Here is a 19,321-nt window from a genome sequence, read left to right on the forward strand (position 1 = left end):
TTGTCTTAATCCAATATTCCCTTAAAATTCATTAGCACTATTTGTTTCAACTGCTGTTCATGTTAGTGAGTGCAACATTTGAAACATCTTGGGTTACAAAGTTCCCTCCTGAATTAGTCAGTAACTATCTTTTCCTTGTGCCATATCTTCAGTAACTTATAGCAAAAGATCACTGTCATGCAACTGAAATAATATTTAGAACAAATCTAGATTGCTGTTTAGTCTTTCATCTTTTAGAATGGGTTGCAGGTTTTGGTTCATTATTATGTAAATCCCAGAACTTCTAAGTCACATTCGAGATAACTTCAGGTTTTATAAAAAAGGTGACATCTCAGCTCAGAAAATGCATTAAACTTATGAGGTTAGATTCTGCCTGTATCCCAATCTTGAGCCAGACTGGTTTTGTTTTCAAAGTGCAAATTTATGAAATGTTATATGGACTGACTGCCTGCAGATTGTGCTCTTTTTGAAAAAGATAGCATGTATCTGCAATTAGAGCAACAGCACACACATATATGCGCACATGTGTACACAGGTGAGAGAGTGCATGTGAGTCTAATGGAGTAGAAACCTGTGAGAGGGTGTGTATGAGAGAGGGTCTGCCTGAGAGTGTGTATATAAAAAAAAAAGAGGGTGTGGGGGATGTGGGTGTGTCTGGGCACAGTGTAGTAGGGTCGCCTGTAGTGTGACAATGAACCAGAAGTCCCAGTTGAGGCCATCCTCACCAGGTACCGAACTTGGCATTCAGTCTCTGCTCGGCCACTCTGCATATCCCGAAGTCAGCCTTTGAGGATGGTCACCGAAAGATCTGAGGCCAAATGTCCCTGAGCGCTGAAGTGTTTGGCAAGAGAAGGTGCGAAACCAACTCAGTCTAATAAGAACAGGCAGGCCCAGGCTGGTGAATATCGTGGTAAGAGTGGTCTGAAGTGTGATTTTTTTCATGTAAGGGGTATAACAGATAAGGCAGGTAAGCCAAGACCCTGGTTTGGTATGTGGACTGTGATAGATATGACAGTAACTTGGGTGAAAAAGGAAAAAAAAAAAAGGAGGACTGGCAGCTTAACATTCCAAGGTTTGCTGTTTCAGCCATGTTGGAGGGCAATGTCAGTGGTTGGAGTGTTTTATTACTGATTAAGGAGAATGTCACCAAGCTGTATAAACATTAGACATCAAGGCTGTGTGTCGAGGTTCAGAATGAGCAAGGTGCAATCACAATAACAGGGTTTTACTAAAGGGCTTCCAATAACTGGCAGGAAATAGCAAGATCTTACCGCATATCGGTCTAAGTTTAACCACTGGCTTGTTCTGGGTAATTTTACTTTCCTGAACGTTCACTGGGAGTGCCTTAGGTCAGGGGCTTAGATGGGGTCAGAAGTTAGGTGGCATCTAGGAGATTTGAGGAAAATAAAAAGGTCTCGACCAATCATGGAAGGAACCATCTTGGACCTTGGCCTGGGCAATGGGTCTGGCCAGGAGATTAAAAGTTTCGGGTGTGGGGGGAAGCATTTTAGAAACAGTGATCACAAATTTCTAACTTTTAAAAGATAGTTACAGAAAAAGGATAAAGACAGGTCCTTGGGTGAAAGTGCTAAATTGGAGCAAACGTGGTCCTGGGAAAATTACAGGTCAGGCAGCATCTGTGTAGACATTCCTGATGAAGAGCTCGTGCCTGAAACATCAACTCTCCTGCTCCTCTGATGCTGCCTGACTTGCTGTGCTTTTTCAGTGCAAAGTTTTCAACTCTGACTCTCCAGCATCTGCAATCCTAACTTGCTCCTGAATTGGACTGAGGCTAATTACTGGAAAAATTGGATCAGGGCAGCAGCTTGAAGGTAAATTCACATCTGACTTGTGTGAGTCTTTTAAGAGCCAGTTGACCAGTGTTCTGAACGAGCATAGTCCTGAGGGAATGAAAGAGAAGGATACCACGATTCAGGATGGTTGGATCACAAGAGATGTTTGAAGTTTAGTTAAAATGCAAAACAAAAAAGGAGACCAATCTAAGGTTCAAGAAACAAGTCAAACCCTTTAGGAGTATTAAAAGGAGACAGGAAAAAAGTTAACAAAATCAGCAGAGATTAAATGGGAGGCAAAGACAGTGATATTATTGTTAGACTTTAAATCCAGACAGTGAAAGTGAGGACTGCAGATGCTGGAGATCAGAGTCTGGGTTAGCGTGGTGCTGGAAAAGCACAGGTGGTCAGGCAGTGTACAAGGAGCAGGAAAATACATGTTTCGGGCAAAAGCCCTTTATCAGGAATGAGATGACCAAGATGATTTTAACCCTACTATGAATCCTCTTGCAAGGATGCCTACCTTGAAGTTCTCCTCCTCTCTCTACAAGAATCTCAGTGAATCTCTTTCTTTCACTGCAACCCTCCTGAAGGGCTTTTGCCCAAAATGTCGATTTTCCTGCTCGTCAAATGCTGCCCGACCTGCTGTGCTTTTCCAGTACCACTCTAATCTAGGCCTCAGTTTTAATACAGACACCCAGGTAATGTTCTCGGGACCTCGGTTCAAATCCTGCCATTGCAGGTGATCATTGAAAAGGTGGAATTAAGACTAAGACGATGCCCATGAATCCATTGCCACTTATCTGGTTCACTAATGTCCTTTGGGGTAGGAAACTGTCATCCTTAACTGGTCTGACCAACATGTGACTCCAGACCTACAGTAATGTGGTTGACTCAACTGCTCTTTGGACAATAAATAATGATCTAGCCAGCGACACCCCCTACGATTAAAAATAAAAGTCATGAAATATCTTTGCCGAGTAGGATTACAGAGAATCCCAAGGCATTGTGTGTATATTAGGAGCATTGGGTATGTGGTAAAAGGATAGGTACACAAGGACAAAATGGGTGTGTGCATGTGAAACCAGAGGAAGTGGGAGAGATCTTCAGCGTCAGTATTCACTGTGAAGAAAGTGATATAAGGAGGTGTACTTATTTGCAAGTTGTTTTGCCACAAAAAACAGCATAAACACTTATTGCTTTGCATCTGAAATGACAGCATGAATGGCAATGTCAATTCTGAGGAGGTAGTGTTGAGTATCTTGAAAAACATGAAAGTTGGCAAGTCCACAGGGGCTCGGGATCTATCCCAGGATAGTGAAGGAGGAAAGGACAAAGATTGCTGGGGCCTTGACACAGATCTTGGTCTCCTCATCAACAGGCTTGGTCTCAGAAGACTGGAGAATAGATAATGTTGCTTCTTTTTTCAAGAAAGGGAAACAGGGATAATCCAGGACATTATAGCCAATGAGCTTTGCATTAGTGACAGGGAAATTTGTAAAGATTGTTAGGTACAGGATTTACTCACATTGAAGGAGGATTTTATTTAGGGATATTCAACGTGACTTAATGCATGGGGAGGTCTGGCCTCAAATTTGTTTGAGTTTTTTTTTGCAGGAGGTGATGACAATGTCTCAAGATGTTCAGGCACTGGATTTTGCCACCATGGACTTAAAAGCATTTGCAAGGGCCCTCATGATAGTCTGGCCAAGATGATCAAATTGCATGGGATCCAAGGGGTGTTGACAAACTGTCAACAAAAATTGGCTTGGCCATAGAAAACAGAGGGTATTTGTGAGGCATGTTTTTCTGACTCAAGGTCAGCGACCAGTGGTGTTCCACAAGGAACAGTGCTCAGACATCTGTTGTTTATAATATGCATAACAATGATTTGTATAAAAATGCCGGTTTCTAAGTTTGCAGATGACTAATATTGGTGCAGTTGTGGATATTGATGAAGGATATCAAACAAACAATGAAGCAACATCGAGATCAGCTGTTAAGTTGGGCACAGAATCAGCAAATGAAGTTTAATCTGGACAAGTGTGAAGTGATCCTTTTGGGAGGTCACATGCAAGAGTACTCTAAATGGCTGGACACAGATTGATCTGTGAAGGGATTTTGTGAGCCAAGTGCACAACTCCCTGAAAAGTAGCAACACAAATGGCTAAGATGGTAAAAGCAGCATCTCTTGCGCTTGCCTTCATTGGTTGGGGCCTTGAATGAAGATGACAAGTCACGTTGCAAGAACATGGTCAACCTCTCCCTATGTCTGCAAATTCAATGGGAATATTAAATGAGGAGACTGAGTGTTGACCTGCCAACTTTCGACTGTATCTCCCTTAGGATCCAGGCTCGTTTGAAATATTCCACCTTTATCTGGCCTATAACTAAGCAAGTGTTTCATTTCACTGGAAAAGTTCAAAGCAAATCACAACACTTCTATTACATTTCTGATTTGAAAATGTACGTAACTGATGTCAGCCTGCCACTATCTTATAGTGATTCATCATTTTGCAATTGCAATTGTTGCACGGACAAAATTGCAACAGTTTTTGAATAAAAAAAAACTCCCATTTAAGGATATGTTTTCACGAATGCCCCTCTTCCCAGACTACTCAATTTTCACTCAAAAGCCAGCATCTTTTATCCAGTAACACATTCTGTTTATTTACGTGGAGTGAAACAGACCTTGTCTGCAGCTCCAAAGTGGACAAATTGGCTAAACTTGTCAGTATAGATGCTGCACAAAATATTTTCCTGTCTGACTGACTTTCACACTGTTGATGCATCACTGATGATTTTAAAATGGAGTTATGTCATCTGAAATGTGTGTTTGTGGACTGAAATGCAGAAAGGATGTACAAAAACAAGGATTAAGAAAAGATTTGCTCTGCTCTAACCATTTGGTAACATTCAATTCTGTCAGATTTACACTGCTGCTTGGTTCAGGTCATGATAGAAGTGGTTCCTGGATGGGCCAGCACCAGGGAGCTTTGGCTTGCAACAGGTTGCTGACTATTTAGAGTTGTGACCAGATGTGGATGCAGACGACAGTGATTGGAATGGCTGGTGGTTTTGCTGACCAGTTCATGCATGTGAACAGTATTGGCAGAAGCCTTCAGGACCTCTGGAAAGGGAGATTGTCCATCTTATGTCCAGGAAAATACCTAAAGCCTAAAAAGACAGCCAGTTTATTTTTCCTCAACACTAGCTATAAGCGGTTGCTAGAACCAGTAACTGAGACTGGTCAGTTTAAATGGACCAAAAAACTTGAAGAAATTGAAGAGTAGAGTAAAAAAAACTGTCAAGCAAAGAGATTCTGTGAACCTTGTGGATTGAGGCAATTTAACTGCTTCCACAGAATCTGTGTGGGGGAGACGGTGTAATTTGAACATTAACAAGTTATGGTGGTAGATTGTAGATTCTGTCTGCAGGTTAGCAGTTATTACAAAAACATCTATGCATTGTTAACACGTCATGTTGACATGGAAAAATCATGAACTTGTGTACTTGGACATCTGAGACATGTGTAATAGCTGACAATAATGGACTTGACTTCTGACCCACGGCCCTGTGAGGCATGACAATTTTATGTACTCTGGTGAAGTGTTCCACACTCCAGGAACTCTCAGGGTGACCAAGGTTTTGTTTTTAGAAGTTTCTGTAGATTGAACTGCTGGGATTTGTTAGTGACTACATTATATCTGTGACCTTGGACTTTAGACTTACCTCGAGGTGGCAACATCTGTTGGCCAATCAGCCCATTTAGGAGCTGAAGTTCTATCAGCTTGCCCTTCAGGTCTTCCTTCAAGAGAAAAAAAAGAGGAGCCACCTGTCCAATTTAAATACCACTACAACAGTAACATTACTGGAGGAGATTAGTTTGCTTACAATCAGAATTAGGGCAGGGGACTGTGCTAAAACTCCAAAGCAAAGGATGTGTGGGCAAACTTGTTTTTTTTTGCAGGTACTCCAACACAGGCTGTTAGACTTGCCTTGTCATATTTACTCCTCCACAGCCAAGTTACAGTGACAACTTGGTTTGATGAAGTCTCAGTGTGCATTCAAATTCAGACAGTGTGCAAACATACAAGATTGAAACTCGGGAAAATTAAAGCAGCACAAATTGGAAGAGGCATGCTGTTTTGATTAATGATTCCAGAAGGGAATGGCAGCACATTTAAAAGGCATCCACAGATCAGATTTGTCCTTCGGCTAAATTTCTGGTGCCTCAAAATTTCTGCTGCAGTTTAGCTGCCTGGCAATCAACCAGTTGATATTCAGCACTGAACGTGGCTTAGTTTAAACTCACCAAAAAGCGTATCCTTTGCAAAAAAAGGATACAAGACATGAATTAAGTGCAGGCAGAGGCTATTTAGCCAAACTCCAGTTTACTCTGCTGTTCCATCTGGTTATGCCTGATATGTTTGTGTTTTGAATCCCATACACAAAATTTCTGCTGAACCATGTAATCCCCTAACAATCATCTACCTCAAATATTTCATGGACTTGGCCTCTATTTGCTTGACGTGGAGTGTTCCAAAAGTTGCACTAGTAAACGAAAAATTCCCTCATCTGTCCTAAAAACAGTGACTTAATTTTTTTTTTAAAAATACTAGTGCCTTCTAAACGTGGACTTGTCTACAAGAACCAAACAGACTTTCCTCATTCACCATTTGATACATATTTCCTCAACTGTTGGAGATTGTTGTGAAAAAAACCAAATCATTACACCCAAGGTCAAAAAAAAAAAAGTGTGGCGCGAGAAAAGCATACCCGGTCAGGCAGCAGAGGAGCAGGAGAGTCAATGTTTTGAGCATAGGCTCTTCATTAAGCGTCAACTCTCCTGCTCCTCTGATGCTGCCTGGGCTGCACTTTCCCAGCACCATGCTTTTTGACTCTGACCTCCGGCATCTAAGTCCTCACTTTCTGCTAATTGTTACACCCATTCCTTGGGAATGTGGAGATAAGCCTGGTATTCTAAATTCCATATTATTGATGGCTCTTATTGCAGAAGAGCCTTCCTGCTCTTGGGATAAAAGGAGGATTACACCCAAAACACCAATTTCTGCACCTCCTGACGCTGCCTGGCTTGTTGTGTTCCCGCCAGCCTCCTGCCTGTCTACTTTGGATTCCATCTGCAGTTTTTTGTCTCCTTTACTACGAACAGATGCATGTTTACAGTCAGCATCCAAGTAGTGGCACTTTATATTACTTGGCGGTGGGCGGAGAAAGCAATGGTGCTATCTCTGACCATATTGATTTAGCCAACTGCTGAGTGTTGGAGAAACAAACAAAGTCGGTCAGAATTGAAGTATTGGATGCTGAAATGTGAAAATAGCATATTGTGGTCCGTGCGCTATGGTCTCACTTGTCCACCATTTGCATGGCCTGGGAACTTCTCGGAGTGGTGAGCTATCCATTGACATCCAATCTGTAGCCAGCAAATCAAACCACAAATCAACCATATTCAGACCCACCATAGATTTTGTGGGTGCTCATTAAAAAGATACCAGTGATGTCGTTAGAGTGGTATGTTTTTTGGAATGAGCTGTCAACTGAAGTGATTGAGGCGGGTACATGAATAATATTTAAAAAGACATTTGGACAAATACATGGAGGGGAAAGGATTAGAAGGATATGGGCCAAGTGCAAGGAAATGGGGTTATTGTGGAAGGACATTTTGGTCGGCATGGGCCATTTTGGACCAAAGGGCCTGTCTCCGTGCTTTAGGACTTTGACATAAAAGTGAGCAAAATCCATACTGGAAATCCTAAAATATGCAAAGCTGCTGCAAGAATAACTCCATATATCAAGCAACACCTGCACAGAACTAGCATTTCAAATTAGGACCATATAAGCTATGTTTTAAGCCAATAGACACAGACGTGGTGGTAGGCAAGCACTCAAGCAACGGTCTGGATAGGCTGATATTTTGTCATTGAGTAATTTTGAAGACTCCTAGTTGTGAAATACACCAGATGTATTTTAATATTTTCTACAGCTGAAAGAACACTTTACATCAGATTCTTACTCGGCAATGTAATGATTCTGATCACAGGCACGTATGCCACTTCCTTCTATGAAGCGATTATATTTTATCCTTTATGGATCTTAGTTCAACACCATCTTTGATACTACAGGTAAAAGACAAGAGCATAAAAGGCTGCCGTTGCCAGACAAAAGCAGTGGTAAATGGTCCAAATCAAGAAATAACAGAGGTCTACAGGATCATTAAATGGTAGCAACAGAATCAATAACAGCATTCACTGGTTGTGAAAATAGAGCAGAGGTTATAATCTGAAATTATTGAATTCAGTGTTGAGTCTGGAAGACTTCAAGTGCTGAATCAAAAATGAAATGCCATTTGTCAAGCTTTTCATGAATTGACTGCCTAGTACAAGAGTGGGAGAGAATGTAAAATGCCCACAGTTATGAGACCTGGGGTTCCACGTGTTCTGCAGACCAGCATCTAATTTGGTGTGTTTGATCTCCCCACTGCAGAGGACGCTGCATCTTGCGCTGTAAATGCAGTGTACTAAATTGAAAGCATTACAATAATCCAACCGAACAGCTGCTTCACCTGGAAGGAATGTTTGGGGTCTTGAAGAAAATGCAAGAACTTCACTTTCAGTCCTCTTATGCTGGCATGGATAAAAGTGCTTTGCAATCGATGGGTAATGCAGGACTCAGCATCAACTTGAGCTTTCCCATTGTGTTTGGGTCAACTTGCCTTTGTTGATTTCGCTGGATGGGAACTGTGCAGCCTTGCAGGAGTGAATTTGTGCTGGAAGCAGATTCACAGTAATGTTTAAGGCAAAGAGGAGAGGGATACAGATCACATGCTGGCAATTGCCATTAGTTTATAACAATATCGTGGGTCACCAGATTTGATGAGCCTAAGGGCCTTTTCGTTGTGCATATGGTGCTATGTAATCATTTGTTAACTTGTTCCTTGTCATCATGTGCTCAAATTTACGTAAAGGTAATTAGATATCCACAGAAAGATGCTCAGTATATACACTTCATCCACTGACAGACTCCTGAAATCCCCACAACCTAATTATATTACTAAGTGACAGATCCTGGTTGTGTTTTTCTTCTGAACGGTTAAGCCTTGTATTCTTCATAACATCTTATCAAGTCAGCCAGATGTGTCTCACGGCAATACATACACAACATTACTTTGAAGTTCACTGGTAAAACATGACGCAAATAAGCTGAGGGCCAGTGACTCCGTTTGCAAGTTGTACGAATGAGTACCAGCCAGGACACATAGGAAAGGAATATACTTTGTATGGCGTCTCAAAATTTTCTGAAAGCTCTAATTACGAGGGTGGGAAAGAACAAGGAGGTAAGGAAATACATTCAGAAAATAGTTTGACAAATACATTTCACATGTTAGCAATTCTGTGAAAAAGGTTTGGCAATTAAAGATCTGTGCAATATTTAAAGCCTGATTATTAGCACATGATTTTGCATTTGGAAGAACAGACATTTGCTGATTTTGTTGTTTATGAAGTTTTCATATCATGACATTAAAAATGGGCTACATTTTACAGCAGCTGAGTGGTGACCTCAGCATTATGAAGTGCCAGAAGGACAAATTATACTAAGACGGAGTGCACCAATATTTGTTTGGGTCCTCAGAATTCTTAGTATTGCATGCTCTTTGCTCGGGCATAGGTGTTTGCAAGACTTCACTTGGTAAACTCTCAGTCCTTTTAAGATACAAGGAGAGGGTGCACCACTGTTTTCAGGGGAGGTATCTGACAGCCATTGTTTGCACACTGTCCCCAGGAGCGCATCAACTTTTGTAGAATGGTCCTGTAAGATTCAAGTTTTGCAGAGGACTCATGGGAGTTCTTAACATTTACAGAGCAGTGCCTAGATTGCAATTATTATGTGCAATATATTTGCATGTCTTGCAACAGTCTGAACCCCAGCACTCGTCAAAATAGAGCGCAACAGCATTATTCCTTTATCTAGGCTAAACTTTCTCTTAAAGTGCTCAATGCAGGAGCGATGTCTGAGCGACATGTCTGATCAGCTAACTTGTTTGTTTCCACTCCATTCCTTTTAGAAAACTGCAATTAAAACTGCACCTTTGCCCGTCTGTCCAGTGGATGCCTCCCAGGCAGTAAAACAGGCTCCTGAACATGATTTAAGAGTCACATCTCAATGGAATTGAAATACAGCTGTTGCTACTTCTGAATAAATAACTTCACTATCCATCTTACCACAGGCATTTACAAGTTCTAATGAGGTCATCTGTTTTCGGTGGTGTCGAAAAGCAAATCAAAATAGTCACAAATGCAGTAATGATTTGAATGTTGCAAGAAACACTCAGTGGTGCTTGGTAGAAAGCTTCAGATTAAGCCACTTAAGGAGATAATAGGATAGTTGACAGAGGTTCATTTTAAGTTGGTGGCTTCAACAAGAGGAATTGAGAGATGACAGGAATATGCCTATTTACCATTTTCACGACCAGAGGGCGAGAGGAGAAATGCTGTGGAAAAATAGTGTTCTCTTTTCACGTTTACATTGTTTGTTCCAAACATTGACATGCTTACTGGATTCAAAATAACCATGACTGATCCTATTATTGGAGTTGCCAGAAATTTCTGAACCCCTGTATTATGAAGATATTCCAGAAAAGTGACAAGGGTTTGGACATGAGGCATGGACTAGTAGCCAGCAAAAGGACAGCGAGAACCACATTTTAAAAAAGGGAATAAGAAAGTAAAGTAAACTTAAACACTTGCCTGCTGTTTAACTATTAAGGGGAACAGCAACTCCATTTAATTTAACCCCTCTTCACCTTTGTCCGAGACACTACATGTCCTGATATGAAGCAAAGCATGGGGAGAAATTGAGGACTGCAGATGCTGGAGATCAGAGAGAGAGAGAGAGAGAGAGAGAGAGAGAAAGAGAGAGAGAGAGAGAGAGAGAGAGAGAGGGAGAGAGAAAGAAAGAGAGAGAGAGAGAGAGAGAGAAAGAAAGAAAGAGAGAGAGATGCTGGAAAAGCACAGGTCAGGCAGCATCAGAGGAGCAGGGGAAAATTGATGTTTTGGGCAAAAGCCCTTCATCAGGAATGATTTGATGGGCTAATTTCCAAACATGGATTCCCCTGCTCCTCAGATGCTGCCTGACCTACTATGCTCTTCCAGGATTACACTCTCTACCATGAATCAAAGCATGATTCAGTTTGGTATTTCCATACAAAATAGGCACAAATGTGTCACAATAAAAAAAAAAGTGTTTTTTCAGTAAGAGGCATTTGCCAAGTAAATAGCACTCACAAAGTCACAAGGGCAACATGTAATTTGGAACACCATCCATTAAAGCCCCTCTCCACTTTCACAATGCTGACTGAGAAATTTAGGACCACAAGACATTGGCCAACATTCAATAAGGATCATTCACTGTCATTTCAGAAAACTCCAGCAGAACGCCATCACCCAACAAGTCTTCCCCTCACTCACTGTCTGCATTTTATAGGGATTGTTCCCTCTGGGACACTAGTTCATTTCACGGCCACCAACACCCCGGCCTGTGTCACATTTCCATGTAACCACAAAGCTAAGATACCAGCCCCTTCAACTCTTCACTCACCATCCAAGGGCCTAATCAGTGTTTCCAGGTGAAGCAGCATTTCACCTGTACCCCCTCCAATCTTGTGGCTAAAAGGTCTAAATAGGACTGCTCAAAGGGTTCACAACAAAACCTCAAGTACACTGGACAATTGAATGACAGTGAGAAGAGGGATGGTTAATACAGGACTTAAGGTGTTATATCTGAATGCATGCAGTGTAAGCAATAACATAGATGACCTTGTGTCTCAGAACGAAATTGGCAGGTATGAAGTGGTGGGCATCATGCAGTTGTGGCTGCAAGGGGATCAGGATTTGGAGCTGAATATTCAATATACATCCTATCGAAAATACAGGCAGGTGGGCAGAGGGAGTGGGGCTGCCTTTTGAGCAAGGAATGTAATTAAATCAATAGTAAGAGATTGGGTCATATGGTGTAGAATTTATGTAGGTAGAATTGAGGAACGCCAAAAAAAAGGTGAAAAATCCATAATTGGAGTTACGTACAGGCCTCCAAACAGTCATCAGGAGCAAGGGTGCAAGATACACCAGGAGATGGACAAAATTGTAGCAAAGGGAAAGTTAGTGATCATGATAGATTTCAACATGAAAGTAGACTGCAAAGGTCAGGTTGATAGTGGATCAGAGGAAAAGGAATTTGAGCAATGTCAACAAATTACACGAGATGGTTTTTTGGAGCAGCTTGAGATGGAACCCACTAGGGAACAGGCAATACTGGTTTTAGTGTCATGCAATGACGCAGAGACTTGATAAGGGAGCTTTCGGCTATCACCTGATGGAGTGTCGCTCCGAAAGCTAGTGTGCTTCCAATTAAACCTGTTGGACTTTAACCTGGTGTTGAGAGATTTTTAAACTTTGTACACCCCAGTCCAACACCGGCATCTCCAAATCAGAACTCTTAAGAGGCAGTGATCACAGTATGATTGAATACTGGTTTTAGTGTCATGCAATGATGCAGAGACTTTGCCGTATTTTACCATACATTTTAAAGACTTGGGGGGTGGAAAAGAGTTGAGGTGTGAGACAATTATGGCTGACGAGGAAAGTCAGGGATAGTGTAAAAGTCAAAGAGTAAGCATATAATGTGGCGAAGGGCAGTGAGAAACCAGAGGATTGGGAAGCTTACAAAATACGGAGGGCAAGAAGGAGAAATAAGGAGGGAGAAGATTAAGTAGGTAAGTAAAACCCACCAGTAATATAAAAGAAGACTGAGTTTCTTCAGATGTATGAAAAGGGTAAAAAGGAGAGAGAGAGACAAAAATGGATATTGGACCAGTGGAAAATGATGCTGGAGAAACAGAAGTCAGAAACAAGGAAGTGGCTGAGGAACTGAATAATTACTTGGCGTCAGTCTGCACTGTGGAAGGCAGAAGTAATAACCCAAAAATTCAAGAGAGTCAGGGAGCAGAGCTGAGTATGGTGACCATCACCAAGGCTGATGGTGCTAGAAAAACTGAATGGCCTGAAGCTGGATAAATCACCTGGACCAGATGGATTATGCCCAGGCGTTCTAAGGGAGATAGCTCAACAGATAGTGGAGACATGAGTAGTAATCTTCTAGGAATAGCTAAATCGGGAAGGTCCCAGAGGACTGGGAAATAGTTAACATGACACCCCTGTTTAAAAGTAGTAAGGCAGAAGACGGAAAATTACAAACAGATTAGCCTAATCTCAGTTGTGGCCAAGATCCTGGAATCCATTATAAAGGATGAGATTTCTGAATACTTGAAAGCGTAAGGTAAATTAGGGCAAAGTCAGCATAGTTTTATCAACCAGAGGTCATGCCTGACAAATCTTCAAGAATTCTTTCATGAACAGGCTAGACCAAGGAGACCCAATGGATGTTATCTATCTGTACTTCCAGAAGGCTTTTGACAAGGTGGAGCACAGGAGGCTACTTGAGTAAGGTTAGAGTGTTAGAGGCAAGGTACTAGCATGGATAGAAGTTTGGCTGTTTGGCAGAAAGCAGAGAGTAGGGATCAAAACAGTCTCAGGATAGCAGCTTTTGACAAGTGGTGTTCCGCAAGGCTCAGTATTGGGACAGAACTTTTCACTTAAGACGTTAATGATCTCTATGGAGGAACTGAGGGCATTCTGGCTAAGCTTGCAGATGAAACAAAGATAGATAGATGAGGTGCCAGGGAAGCTGCAGAAGGATTTGGACAGGTTAGGACAGTGGGCAAAGAAGTAGCAATGGCACATGGAAAAGTGTGAGGTCATTCACTTAAGTAGGAAGAGGCATCCAATTGGGGAGAAAAATCAGAAGTCTGAAGTACTAAGAGACCTGGGAGTTCTAGTCCATGATTTTCTCAAGGTAAACTTGCAGGTTGAGTTAGTTAGGAAGACAAATGCAATGTTGGTGTTCTGGCCTTGGAGCGAGTTCAGAGGAGGTTCATGAGAATGGTCCCAGGAATGAAAAGCTTAATATACAAGCCATGTTGGAGGACTCTGGGTCTATACACAATGCAGTCTAGAAGGAGAGGAACTAATTGAGAACAGAGTACTGAATTGCCTGGAGTGTCAATGTTGGGGAAGATGTTTCTATTAGGACTAGAGACTGGGATCAGAGGGCACAGCCTTAGAGTAAAGGGAAGACCTTCGAGAATGAACAGAGCGAAGGAAAAAATCTTCAGCCAGAGAATGGTGAATCTAAAGAATTCATTGCCCAGAAGGCTGTGGAGGCCAGGTCATTGAGTAAATCCAAGAGTGAATTGGATCAGTTCTTGAATGTCAAGGGGTTAAGGTTATTGGGAGATTGGGGTTGACAAGCTTCAGCCATGATCGAGTCTGCTCCGCCAATCAATGGGCTGAATGACCTAATTTCTGCTCCGAGGTCTTATGGTCTTATTCCTGTACCACTGCACTCAATGTGGCCTACTCTACATTGGAGAAACCCCACACAGATTGGGTGGCCACTTTGTGCACAAACAAGACCCTACCTTCCGTAGTTGGTCATTGTAACAGCATCCTGCTCGCATTCCATCATGTGTGACCTCCACACGCTGCAGTGTTCCAATCACATCACAAACCAGAAGAACAATGTTTTCTCCTCAAACTGGGCACTTTGCAGCCTTCTGGATTTAATGTTGGAGTACTAAGCCTTCAAATTGTAAACCATTTCCTCCCTTTCAGCTTGTAACATTGCTCTGTCCTCGCTCCAGTCTCCCCCATCGCAGTGGGACTGTCCTTTCACATGTGGCAGGAGACGGTCCAGTGTTCTGCCATTCTCACATTCTGATCACAATCTTAACTGTCAAGATCTTTTCTCCACCAGCATCCTACACACACACACAAACACGATTTAAGGGAGGGCTTGGACAAGCAAATAAGCTGGGCTTGTAGACTGCAATTGTCCTTAAATGGGAGGTTACTCACTTTGATCCGCAACTCAAATGCGCAATTTTTCTTGAAATGGTGCGAGGTTTACAAGTGCAGGATCCCAAAAGGATTTGAGTCCTTGTTCATAAGTCACAAGTGAGTAAATGAATTCAACTATAAAAGATTGAAAAAAGGTACCTTGACCGTCAGTGGAGTATTTGAATAAGAGTGTAATGGCAGCTTGCTCCACTTGAGAGCCATGGTGAGAGCTTACCTAGTCTCTTTATTCAAAAAAAGACTCGGCAGAGAGGAAGTACCAGTAAAGAGGGTCAACAGTGAATCTCTGAAATTGCATGATGGTCTTCATGAGGAGATATTCCACAGACTGCCCCTGTATTCCTGAAGGTTCAAACAATGAGGGGTGCTGATCTCAGGTTAGATTAAATGCTTTCCCCGTGTTTGGCAAGTCTAAAGCGAGAGCATAAAATTACTTCCCCATTGGAGATCAAGGCTGTGAAGAATTTCTACAAAAGGGGAATTCTCTAACCAAAAAAAGGGCTATGGAAACTCCATTATTGAGCATGTTCTCACAAAATCAATAAAATTCAGTCAATAAAAAAGGAATATTAAAAAAGGGATATGAAAATAGTGTGAGGCAATGGTATTTAAGGTAGTTCGTCAGCCATGACTAACTCACAGATGTAGTCTCAGTGTTGAATGCCGACTTCTGCTCCTGTGTTGTATTCTGCCCAACCTTGCCATCATAGCAAGTCAATGAGATCCACTCCCTGCTGTTACTTCACCGTTTTAGTTAGAAAGTCATTAACCATTTTCCTTCTGAAAAATGATGATCGAATCTACACCCCTGTTGACTGATGCAGTGCTTTCCACATCCAAATCATTCATTTGGAGAAAGAATTTGTCCTCAGCTGAGACCATCTTCCCAAAGCTGTCAGCCCAGCTAGGCCTTCAAAGAATTCAGCAAATCTGTGCAAATTGCATGGGTTGGCAGCTAGTTCACATGTTCAAAAGCTTGTATTGTGATCATACAATGTGCAGGAATATATAGGAACAAGAAAAAACAAAAAAAAAGTTTTTATTGAAGTGTCTTTGTTTTCAACAAAATTCAGCTAGTTCACATGTTCAAAAGCTTGTATTGTGATCATACAATGTGCAGGAATATATAGGAACAAGAAAAAACAAAAAAAAAAAGTTTTTATTGAAGTGTCTTTGTTTTCAACAAAATTTCACCATCTTCTTCAACAGGGTCAGGTAAAGGTGATAGTCAAGCCGAATCCATGCCATTGGGGACACTGCCACGCTTCCTAATTGAACCAGAGGATTCATACATAGTGAAGAGCAATCCCATTAAGCTGCGCTGCAAAGCGATACCGGCCATGCAGATCTTCTTCAAGTGCAATGGAGACTGGGTCCATCAGAAAGAACACATGCTGGAGGAACATGTGGACGAGCACACAGGTAATACAGCTTCCTAAAGTCTCTCCTGATTTTAAACAGACAGTCCATCTTCAATCATCCAAATCCCTCCCATCAAAACATTCATGTGTGCACACTAAATGTTAAATGCATAAATTATTTGTCCTCAGCCCTTATGGGTGGGGCATAGATGAATTCAATCATTTTCAACCATAGATAATTCCTGTCAACATTAAATGTGGAGTGAATGTCTTTTCTTTAAAGCACTGGGTATTTGTGGAGATCAGTCTGAACTGGAACATTGTCCAACAAGTCTCCTGAAGCAATTTGGACTTCATGGTGACTCGTTTTGGTCTCATAACAAGACAGATTGTAATTTGTAATTAATCTCTCTCCTTGGCTTTCTCTCCACTTCTCTCTAACGTGCGTGCTCTTCAGATTTTTTCCCTGGCGCTCTGTTCCTTACTCTTGCTAGTCTCTCCATTTTGCTTGGCGAAGGTCAGGATTGGAGATGCTGGAAATTAGAGTGGTGCTGGAAAAGCACAGCAGGTCAAGCAGCATCCAAAGAGCAGGAAAATAGACGTTTCAGGCAAAAGCCCTTCATCAGGAAGGGTTGGTGATTCCTGATGAATGGCTTTTGCCCAAAACATCAAAATTTTCCTGCTCCTCTCTATTTTGCTCAACTAATTTGTGCACTTGTTTTTTCCTTGCTGTCCTTCTCAGCTTTTTTGACTTTAATCTTGGGAGGAATATTTCTTCATTTCTCATTCTCTGCTTGATTTTTTTCCTCTGCATTATTCATACCTGTTGTCGTTTAGTGCTTTTGTGGTGCAATTACCCAATCAAAAACAAATTTCCAACCCCATCTCTCAACGCTCTGTCTGCTCATGAAACCCTTCTCCATCTTTCTCACCCATCTTCATCTTGCACGTTGATCATATCACAGCACCATACTATCCAGCCCTAATCCTCTTCCACCACTGAGGTGAAGAGAGTCATTTGGCTGTTGCCTACCAGCACCCATTTTGACAACCATTCATACCATTGACCACTGTGCAGAAAAAGACCAGCAGCAGCCTCACATTTTCCTCCCCTACCCCACCACTCAAATCAAACTGAAAGATCTCTCTACCAATGTCAAAAAAAAGTTAAAAAGGTAAAGCTCCCCTCAACACTACTCAAAACACTCCCAGGTCAAGTGCAGCATAGGATTAGATAGAGTAAAGCTGCCTTTACTGTTCCGGTCAGAAGGGTGTTTGATCAAGACAGTAAAACTTCCTACTCTTAAACAGCAAGTAAACGTTCCTCTTTACAGTCACCAATCATGGCAAAAGGACAGTGATAGCATGGAGCCAGATACAGAGCAAAGCTGTCTCTTCCCTGTCCACAAACACCCATCGAACAGAGACAGAACAAGGCCCTCTTGCCATGGACTGAGGCACTCAGAGCACAAGAATCCAAACAAACTTGCTTTCTGTCTCACCAGTCAGCTCATTATTTTGCACACTGATATAACAATGCAATTTTCTGACCATTAAGTGTTTGACACATGTCAAGGTGTTCATTATCTCTTGTCTTTTGGTTGTGACCTCATTGAAATGCATGGGAACAAGAGGTTGCATCTTCACCTGGTCAGGGAGAGAGTCACAGTTTGGAGATACTTCAGGTCACAGTGTCTTCGAATTCATCTGGACCCTGTCACCCAATGTGCCATGGCGATTTCTTCTGGCAGTGTTCATTTTAGATCTTTGAATTCCATCCCACGTCTCAACTTTAGACCTTTAAAACTACTGTCTCAGTAATTTGAGCAGAGAGAGAGAGGCAATGTCAAGAACTTGTCATTAATCCAGCTCACGCTGGAGGTTTGCTTAGAATGGTTGATTCTTTGAAAGACAGGTCCTCAGTTATGAAGGTTTCTTGTGAATTCTGCAAAAAAAGGAATCACATCACCATTGCAAAAAGTAAACCTAAAATTTAAGGAAGTTTCACTTCACTTGGCTAAGGGGTAGGTTGGTGGGAGGTGGGGGTGGTATTCAAAGCAACATTATTTGAATGTAAATATTTAAAGTTATGAATATCTCGGTTGGATTTGCACCAGTACTTTCAGGACTGGCCTCCTGTGCTTCGAGCAGAGGAACCTGCAAAGCAGAAGAAGAAATCAACTGGATTGGTGCTGACATGAGTTTAGAGCATTAAGCAGCAGTGTGACGTGCTTAGCCTAATAAATATCCAAAAATTAAAAAGGGAACAAGAGGCACAAGTTTAAACATTATTTATACTGTGATCATACAGTGATTGTGTCACTGGGCTGGATATGTATTCTGAAGGCATCCTGAGAGCCTACCCCAACAGCTAGAGAAATATTTTCTAATTAATGAAATTTTTTGAAAAAGTGGTCAAGTGATCATTGTGGCCAGGAGTTGGGCAGTGGGGCCAGCTGGATGCAGATTGGATGGCAAAATGCAGAGGTGCTGTTTCTAGAGATCTTACTAAACACTGGAACAAAAAAAGACAAATGAGTATGAATGTAATGGGTGACAATATGAATTGAGAGAGTCACAGTTTTGGATGGTCCAAAGTTGGTGGAGGAGAGAAAATGGGAAGCCAGGTGGAGGAGCATGAGCAGTCAAGTCTGAAGTGAAATGAATTAGCATTTCAAAAAGTAGATACATGAAGACAGGGCAGGGCTGTGTGTTATGACAGATCTGGAAATAGGTTGTCTTTGTAATTTGAGTCTAAGATGAGCTTCCATTGCACACCAAATGTTTCTTAAGAGTCTAGATGGAGTCAGGGACTAGGGGCACAATGATAATTACTTCAGTGGGAGAAACTACCTGCTCACCTACTGCTGGATGTCAACCAAAAAAAGGAGGTGGAGGCCCAAAGATGAACAAGTAAAATGCTGTGTCATGTCACACTGTTCTTGCATCTAGTATTTTAGATATGATGGAGTCAGGGACTAGGGGCACCATGATAATTACTTCAGTGGGAGAAACTACCTGCTCACCTACTGCTGGATGTCAACCAAAAAAAAGGAGGTGGAGGCCCAAAGATGAACAAGTAAAATGCTGTGTGTCATGTCACACTGTTCTTGCATCTAGTATTTTAGATATGGTAAGGCAAAAAAGTGTTCATTCAGGAAGGTGAAATGCATTT

The 19,321-nt window shown here is 41.8% G+C and overlaps 1 protein-coding gene across 2 annotated transcripts in view; it reads left to right on the forward strand.

Annotated features, from left to right (window-relative positions):
• LOC122543063 (netrin receptor UNC5D-like) overlaps nucleotides 1–19,321 on the forward strand; it is a 457,617-nt gene that overhangs the window by 217,517 nt on the left and 220,779 nt on the right. For both annotated transcript variants that reach the window (XM_043681271.1, XM_043681272.1), the window contains exon 2: nucleotides 15,995–16,207. In XM_043681271.1, coding sequence (XP_043537206.1) covers nucleotides 15,995–16,207 — 213 coding nt within the window. The remainder of the gene's footprint in view (nucleotides 1–15,994; nucleotides 16,208–19,321) is intronic.

Source organism: Chiloscyllium plagiosum, chromosome 42 (assembly GCF_004010195.1).
Source record: "Chiloscyllium plagiosum isolate BGI_BamShark_2017 chromosome 42, ASM401019v2, whole genome shotgun sequence".
NCBI lineage: Eukaryota > Metazoa > Chordata > Chondrichthyes > Orectolobiformes > Hemiscylliidae > Chiloscyllium > Chiloscyllium plagiosum.